Source organism: Vipera ursinii, assembly GCF_947247035.1.
Source record: "Vipera ursinii genome assembly, chromosome: 17".
NCBI classification, from domain to species: domain Eukaryota; kingdom Metazoa; phylum Chordata; class Lepidosauria; order Squamata; family Viperidae; genus Vipera; species Vipera ursinii.
The window spans coordinates 5,372,987-5,381,847 of NC_139530.1; the positions used below are offsets into that span (position 1 = coordinate 5,372,987).

At 48.2% G+C, this 8,861-nt stretch overlaps 1 protein-coding gene across 5 annotated transcripts in view; it reads left to right on the forward strand.

Annotated features, from left to right (window-relative positions):
- The window catches only part of ARHGEF10L (Rho guanine nucleotide exchange factor 10 like), a 70,949-nt gene extending 69,780 nt beyond the window's left edge, over positions 1-1,169 (forward strand). For all 5 annotated transcript variants that reach the window (XM_083375557.1, XM_083375556.1, XM_083375558.1 and 2 more), the window contains one exon: positions 1-1,169. This exon is cut by the window's left edge and continues 326 nt beyond it. In XM_083375557.1, coding sequence (XP_083231683.1) covers positions 1-219 — 219 coding nt within the window. In that variant the 3' untranslated portion in view covers positions 220-1,169.
- The last annotated feature ends 7,692 nt before the right edge of the window (positions 1,170-8,861 follow it).

The following is an 8,861-nucleotide window of genomic DNA, read 5'->3' on the forward strand; positions in this document are numbered from 1 at the left end:
ACCGAGGAGGACGGCTCCATCTACGAAATGGCGGACGATCCGGACGTTTGGGTGCGAAGCCGGCCGTGCGCGAAGGAGTCTCACCGGAAAGAGATCTCGTCCCTGGCTGTCGTTTCGGGAGGAAGGGGCTACCGCAACTTCAACGCCAACGGCCGGGCTCTGGCCAGCAGCGAGAATGACAGCACTTTACTCCTCTGGCAGATCCCGCTGATTTTATAGCGCCACGGGTTTTTGTTTTTTACCCCCCCCGCCCTCCGATTTCGGCGTTTGCGTGGCGGACGATGGAGGGGCGGCGGCGTGTGTGGCTATCTGTGGTACCCCTTGGATGGACGGTCCAGCTTGGGCCCGCCCGTTTGTTTTTTTTTTACCAGTTTCGCGGAATTCTTTGTTTCCTCCCTCGCCCAGCTCTGTTTGCGACCTCTTTTTTTCAAGCATCCGATCTTGGCTCCAGCTGAGACTTCTGGTTTTTTGTCCCTGGCCTTTTTCAGGTTTTATAGGAAAATTGCACTCTCCCTTCAGGCTTTGGAGGCGTTGGGGGGGGGGGAGAGAAGTTACATTGCCCCCCCTCCCCCCCCGATGTGTTTTCTTCCCAGAAAGAGACTTGTGGGTTGGGTGTACCCCCGTGTGAATATCCTACATACAAAGATATATATATATATATATATATAGAGAGAGAGAGAGAGAGACGCACGCACACACTTAATATAAAAGTGCTGTATATTATTAAATTGTATAAATAAAATCTGTATATATTGGGGCAGAAATAAAGGTGGTAGGTAACCCCCTTCTAGTCCAGTTCAATGACAGCTCTGGTCTTGGTTTTTTCCCCCCCAATCGGCTCGGCCCGGAAGTTCTTGTCAGATGCCAGGGAATTTCTCAAGCCGATGAAACAAAACGCAGCCAGTGCCCCCTTAGCGGGCATCTTGCTGCCAGCCTTTCCAGCGTGGGAGAGGCAGAGGTCACCACCGCTGGGTTGGCCCAGCTCTCCCCGAGGATCTGAGGACCTCTCCGCTTTCCTTTTTATTATTTTCTTCGGCAAAGTTTCCCAAGGTGGGACTCTTCCCAGGAGCAGGAGGCTGTTGATGCCTGCAATTTGTTTGATTTGTCTCAATCATCGGGACCGTGACAGAGGCCTTTTATTTTTTTTTAGGGGTGAGTTGAGAAGCAGACCCATAAATCTTCTTCTTTATTTAGACTTATATACCGCCCTTCTCCCGTAGGACTCAGGGCGGTTCACAAGGTTTTTAAAATAATACAACAATTACAAAAGTTAAGAACAGTAATATTGGTGTGTGTGTGTGTGTGTGTGTGTGTGTGTGTTTCTCTCTACGTGCGAGACACGCAGACAGGACCGCGTGGATGCCAGCCATCGTTCAGCAGACGAAGAGGCGACAGAGACGTAATCCCGGTAAATTCAGATTATTATTATTTTTTTTAAAGTCCTGATCCCAAAGCAGAAATGGAGCCGGGACCGGTCTGCCGTGGAACGGCGTTGCCGTGGAGGAACGTCCATCCCAGGAGGGCGAGCTTTGCAGGAAGACCCCCTCCCCAAAAAATTGTCACCGAACTGTGCGAAGGGAAAGCAGAAGAGTTGATGCACTGCTCCAACCAAATGGGGGGTCCAGCTAAGGAATGCCAGCATAGACACACACACACACACACACACACACACACACCCTGTGCCTTCCACCTTCTTCTGGCGCTGTTCCCCGTCTCCGTTGAGTCCGGATCCGACGGTCTACGGTAGACTCCCCATTTCATTCCGTTTTCAGCCTTTTCAATTATATTCTTAGCAACTCAACCTTGAAATAGGGTCATCTCCGTCGCCGCTGCCTTCCGAGAAGGACTATTACATGATTTCCACAGCTTACTTTTTTTATTTTCCTAATTAGACATTAAATGCGTGTAGCGTTCCTTTTTTTTTCTTCTTTCTTTAAAAAGGGAAGAAAAAAAAAATCTGCGCCAGATTAAGCTGTCTCTCCCATTCCCCCAACCCCATTTCTTGCCTTGTTGCTTCGGCTTGACGGCAGCAAGTGAGGAGGAGAGAAAGAGGAGGGGACGAGGAGGGGGCTGCGTCCTCCAACCCCCCCCCCCGCGCCCCGTCTCTCAAACCTGAGAGTTTATACATCAGTCACAGGCCATTATCAAATCTTCCAGGAGACAATAACAGTTTGCATACAATAGGTGGAGATTCATTAAAGTGTCAATACAATTACCCAAGCAGACATCATGTCTTTCAGCTCTCTTTGCCTGGCTGCCTTTACAAAGTCGGGTGTGTGTGTGTGTGTGTCCGGCTACGTGTGAAAAATAATAGATATATATATATTTTTCAGGCCGGTTCCGCAGCTTTCAGCGTCCTTTAAAGCGAGCCTCTTTGGTTTTTCTTCACTCGAGATCTTTGCAGATCAACTGCCTCTGCTTCTGGAGGTTCCATTTTAACCCTTGAGGATCAATAACTTTTTGCAGCCCCAACCCAGGAGGAAAAATTCAAACGACGCAGGGTAGGGAGGCAGCAGTTCCGTCCCCTTTCAAGGAGCAGCTACACAACGTGTACGTGCCCTGCAGCCTTTTCGGTTGTGTATTTTATTTTTTATTTTATTTTTATTTTAATTCCATTTATATCCCGCCCTTCTCCGAAGACTCAGGGCGGCTTACAAGCTTTTAAAATATTTGAGAGTGCCGATGGTCACTCTCAAATATTTTAAAAGCGACTGTTGAGATATTCAGTTCATTGCCACCGAGCTTGATTCTCCTGGACTCCAGAAAGCAATGGCCCTTATGTGCTGGCCGGCTAAGAATTTAGCCTGTACCACTCTCCCAAGAGGCTAGTCCTCAAGCTTCCGATGAAACAACTCATTTTAGACAAAGCCCACGGGGCGTGGCCTTATATTGTCTTTGACCTTGTTGCCTGGTTCGCGTGGTTGGTAGGTAGGTCTGTCCTCGTTCTAGGCTTAGCAGCTCTGCTCTGCTTGGATGGGTGACCACCAGGCGATGCTAAGTCCAAAAGAAGCTACATCCTGGGAATAGGATGTGCTGTTGATGAGAAGCAATTACAAGAAGCAGAGTTGGAAAAAGGCTAGTCTCTTAGGCTGGCTTTCCACCCATGTTTAAAACCTTTGCGTTAAACCCGGGTATTTATAACCTTTCCTTTTGAACAAAGCCCGGCAGATGGATGTATTTCGAGATACGATGGCAATGAAACGTTGGTTATTGCCGAAAGCAGCCAACTCTGTATATCTTGCAGCCCCCTGGCAAACATTTCTTAAAATTCTCCTGTGGCTTCAGGAAACTGTTTCGGCTTGTCAAGCAGTGCTCGGAAATTCTCTTTTTTGGGGGGCTGTTCGTGCTTTCCACTGACCCGGCATTCGGCGGGGGTCTTGTTCTTCCGAGATTGCCTTCTCCGGCGGTTTCCTTCTGGCGGGAAAAGAGAACAGGTCAGCTCTGATTTTTAAAATCCTCGGGCTAGTTTTGGAGGTCAAGCGGGCAGAGGATTGGAAGCAGAGGCCGTTTCTCACCGGCAGTGGAAAACCTGGGTTGCGTTTCTTTATAAGCGGCCATAATAAGCTCGATTTCTGCTGGGGGGTGGACAAAAAAAGCTCCATAGAAGGGAAAACAAACACAGGTCAATGGCCTCTGTGCCCATTTTCGCTTCCCCTCCTCTCTCTGAAGTCAGCAAAGCAGACGCAGAGCTTGAATAACCCACCTTTAATGTCCATTTTTTGTGAAATGTTCTTTTTTTAAAAAAAAAATCGTGCGCATTCAGCCTGTTACAGTGAATTCGCCCAAAAGCAACGGTCCAATAACCTAAGCTTTGGCATTGAAGGCTATCTGCAACGGATGCCCCCCCCCCCCCGTTTTATTTCCCCCTGGCAAGAGAGATTATGAAAAAGGTAAGCCTTAAGAACTATTTACTTAATTTCTACTTTATTAAGGATCTTTCTAGGCTGGTCCAGTCCAGACAGCTCCCAACAAGAAAACAGAGGGTTAAAAACGCTTGACGTTATCTTGCAATGGACCTGGCTATTACCCCATCAGCGAACAACAACAGAATCTCATTAATCAGGGTTAATACTGAGAAAGAGAGGATTAGTAACTCAATCTTGGGAAGGAGATAAGAAGTGTGTGTGTGTGTGTGTGTGTGTACATATACATATACATACATACATACATACATACATATATATATATATATATATATATATATATATATATATATATATATATATATATATATGTAAATTACTAACAAAGAATTAAGGGAGACTGATATGCATTTCAAACTTATTAGTTTTCATCAGTCAGCCATACCCTTCTGAGATTCGATTGGGGCCTAGCAAGGTAATCTAAATAGTTAACAAGTATTACACACACACACACACACACACACACACACACACACACACACACACACACACACACACACACACACATATATATATATATATATATATATATATATATATATATATATATATATATATAAAATAAGTTGGAAGGGACCTTGGAGGTCATCTAGTCCAACCCCCTGCTCAGGCAGGAAACCTTATACCATTTCAGGCAAATGGCTGTCCAGTCTCTTCTTAAAAACCTCCAGTGTTGGAGCATTCATATATATCTTAAATGTTTGTTAACTATTTAGATTACCTTGCTAGGCCCCAAACATGGGACAAATCTTATTTCCTGTTTCAGCCTAACCCAAGGCCATCCACAGGCAGTGGTCACAGTAGTGACAGCTCATATTTGTTAGCAATCCAAAAATATTTACATACATACATACACACACACACACACACACACACACACATATATATATATATATATCCCCCTCTAAATGCCTCTTTTTGCCCAAAGCTAGCGGGGTTTGGGGTTTTTTTCCCCCCAAGTGGAAATAAATTCCTGCCTAGGTTGGAACTCCCCCCATCGCTCTCAAGTGCCTAACAATCTTGATTATCTCAGGATCGAATCGACATCTTTCCAACGGGAGACCTTGGCTAATGAAGATGTTGGCTTGTCACCTTTTATGCTTTCTGTCTAATAAGGTGGGCGCTGCCAAAACCCCTGTGGCGGATCGTTACGCTGTCAAAACCTCCCCCATCCATCCATCCTGTGGTCAGCAGGCTTTGGGGTTGACCCTTCTCCTTGTGGATTGGGGGTTCAGTGTGTGGAAAAAAAGGGAGCCCCCTCCCCAGTGCCCCAGCTGGTGATGTCCTTGGCTCCGGAAATTAATCATTCACGCCATCCGTCACCAGCAACGCAATGATTTTTATGTCTGCAGGATTGTTCGGCTCCCGAAAACAAGAAGCTTGGGCTGTCTGAAAGAGTCTGCCGCGGGGATGATGGATGAAAGGGAGCCAGCCCCTTCTCAACAAGCCAGGATGCAGAAGGGAGAAATGAAGGGCAATGCAAACATCTGGCCAGTGGTTTCCTTCAGGAAGCCTCGCCTTGAGCGGGTGGATGTTCTTTTAGGGAACTCAGCTGGGCCCCATCGCCGGGGGAAAAGAGGCTAGGTTTGTCTCTGTGTTTGTTTATTAAATTGTTTATTAAATGACGATGCTGCTCATCTCCCTTATGGGCAGCTTACAGATTATAAAAAGACAAACAGAAAAATAATTATGAACAGGCTGCATTAGCAGAGGGATAGAATCAAGATGACGTGAAGTGTTAATACCACTTTACAAGGCCTCGGTTAAGGCCACACTTGGGAATCCGGCATCCAGTTTTGGTCACCACGATGTAAAAAAGATGTCGAGACTCTAGAAAGAGTGCAGAGAAGAGCAACAAAGACGATCAGGGGACTGGAGGCTAAAATATATAAGGAATGGCTGCTGGAATTGGGTATGTCTAATTTAATGAAGAGAAGGACGAGGGGTGACAGGATAGCAGCGTTCCAATATCTCAGGGGCTGCCCCAAAGAAGAGGCAGTCAAGCTATTCTCCAAAGCACCCGAAGGCAGGACAAGAAGCAACGGATGGAAACTGACCAAGGAGAGAAGCAACCTGGAACTAAGGAGGAATTTCCTGGCAGTGAGAACAGTTAACCAGTGGAACCACCTGCCTCCAGAAACTCTGAATGCTCCAACACTGGAAGTCTTTTAAGAAGAGACTGGACAGCCGTTGGTTTGAAATGGTATGGGGCTTCCTGCCTGAGCAGGGGGGTTGGACTAGATGACCTCCAAGGTCCCTTCCAACTTTTGTTATTATTATGAGATGACCTCCAAGGTCCCTTCCAACATGACGAGGATGTACGTAAATTAAAAGTTTTAAAATTTCGTTAACCACCCCATAGTGGTTAGGTCCAGGCAACTTACCGTAGGGTTACCCAAACAGGTAAGTCCGCATGAGATGCTAAGCCCAAACTGAACAGGCACCTGGTGCTTTAGCGTGACGGTGTGTAGATGGTGGTCCTCGAATTACGACCAGTCGTTTAGTGGCCAAAAGCAGAACAGACTCCCCAAAAAGGTACGTAGATTCGGAATCCTGAGAGCCAGCCCCACCCCTAGGACACTTGAACAGGTTTTGCGTGTCAACAGCCTAATCTTGTAGTGTCCCGCAATCACTGACTGTGATTGACACCCCTCTCTTTGATTTCTGGCAAAAAGAAAAAAGACCCTTGTGGGAAATGAGTTTACTTAACAATCACGGTTATCGCTTACTCCAAAAAAGACATAAAATTGAGCTGGCCAAGTGACGTACGGCCGTCACGACATAGGGTGGAATTTCCCAGCTCCAGATAGCCGTAAGTCGAGGACCGTGTCAGAAAAAGAACGGCAAGTGGGAAAATGCAAAGGGATGAACCGGTGACCACCACCCCTGCCCCAAGGGGGTCTCCTGCACCCTTGGCCGGCTGCCCTCCATCCACCCAGCCCAGAGGCAAATTAATCCGGGCGACACGAGTGAGGGAATTAATTGAGCCGAAAAGTGACAGATTCGGGCAAACCGGACGCCCTCTTCTCAAATTGAGGTCAGAGTCCCCGATGGAGGTTCAGAGGGCGTTGTAGAGGAGGCTGGCTGGGGGCCAGGCACCCGAGACCCCGGGGGTTTGGGCAAAGCTTTCTAAAAAGAGCGGGTTGGGGGCTTCGGTTGAGGAAAGGCTAATAAGAGGAGATAAATCGGTGTCGAATCGGAGTGCCTCAACTCGGCTAAGTGGCCCGCTCTTTGTGGCCGAGGTTTCTCTTTCTGCGGCAGAGAAATTCAAATATTAAATTCTCCACGCTCAGCTTTTCGTCGGGAGGAAGGACAGGCCGCCAATCTTTTCTCGGAAACGAGCGTGCTGCAAACTCGAGTTTCCCCTTTCGTTCCAACGTTTCGTACGGGCCGTCCTCCAGTTATGACTACAAATCGGGGAGCAGAATCTCCCTGGCTTATGGTTGCTAAGTAGGCCAGGCCCGATTTGCCTGGGCATCGCCCAGACATTCTCCCTCTTTTCCTCGTAAGGAGCTGAGACCCCCCCCTGTGTCCGTGCGCGTTTGTGTGTTACAAGGCGTGTGCGTTCACGCTTGTGGTGACCCTGTGCTCTGCTCTGTTTGCAAAGGGACCCCGAGTTTTTGCCAGGAGTATTGAGAAGGCAGAGAAAATGAGAGAAAGAGAGAGAGAGAGAGAGAGAGAGAGAGAGAGAGAGAGAGAGAGAGAGAGAGGGGGAGAGAGAGAGAGAGAGAGAGGGACACAGCCAGGTGAGGCAGCTCACTTATATTCCTATCCAAACTACGATTGCTAAGTCTGCAAACCCCAAATGTAAGCTGGCATCGGTGCAATTTAGGCCAACGTCGGTCTGCTTTTCAACCGCCCCCGATCATCTGTGAGTCGTCCTCGTTTAGCGACCGACTTGTACAGGGGCTGTTCAGAGTTAGGACTGCATGTTGCAAAAGTCGACGGCCCATCCTTGCGTCTCTGAGATGGAAAGCAACCTGGCGCATTCGCTTAACAACCGAGTGGCGAGTGCCGATTCTGGTTGCTAAACAAGGAACAGCCGTAAGGCAGTTTCTAGAATATTTCCTTGCCCCTCCCCCTTGTCCTTGGCAGCTGCACCCAGGGAGGAATTTACAGGATTTGAACTCTGTTCAAGGGGGTGGGAGTGGGGGTGTGGGGGTGGGGTGTCTACGTTTATAAAAGAGATTAAATGCTGGGATAATTCTGGGAATTATCTGTTGTTGGTCTTCCCGCTGTGTGGGAAAACAACGCAGGACCGAAGGACATGGACCATCTTGATCCAAACGAACTCATTTGGGTTTTTGTGTGGCGCACACACGCCCCTGAATGGTCCCCAGGAAATAAATCCTATGGGGTCTAAATCCTGAAAACTGGTCCTTGGTCATCGTCGTCCTCCTCCATCTCCTCCTCCTCCTTCAGATAACCCACTCCCTTCTAGCGTTGATGATGGTACCTAGATGGGACGTGAAACGTTTGCAAGGAAACAAGCATGTTCAGAGAGCACCTAGGACCCCAAGATCATGGTTGTCCTCCTCCTCCTCCTCCTCCTCCTCCTCCTCCTCCTCCTCCTCCTCCTCCCCTCCTCCTCCTCCCTCTCCCTCTTCTTCAGATAACCCACTCCCTTCTAACATTGATGATGGTACCTAGATGGGTCGTGAAACGTCGGCAAGTAAACAACCATGTTCAGAGAGACCTAGAACCCCAAGATCATGGTAGTCCTCCTCCTCCTCCCCCCCTCCTCCACCCTCTCCCTCTCCTTCAGATAACCCACTCCCTTCTAGCGTTGATGATGGTACCTAGATGGGTCATGAAACGTCTGCAAGAAAACAACCATGTTCAGACAGACCTAGGACCCCAAGATCGTGGTAGTCCTCCTCCTCCTCCTCCTCCTCCTCCTCCTCCTCCTCCTCCTCCTCCTCCTCCTCCTCCTTCAGA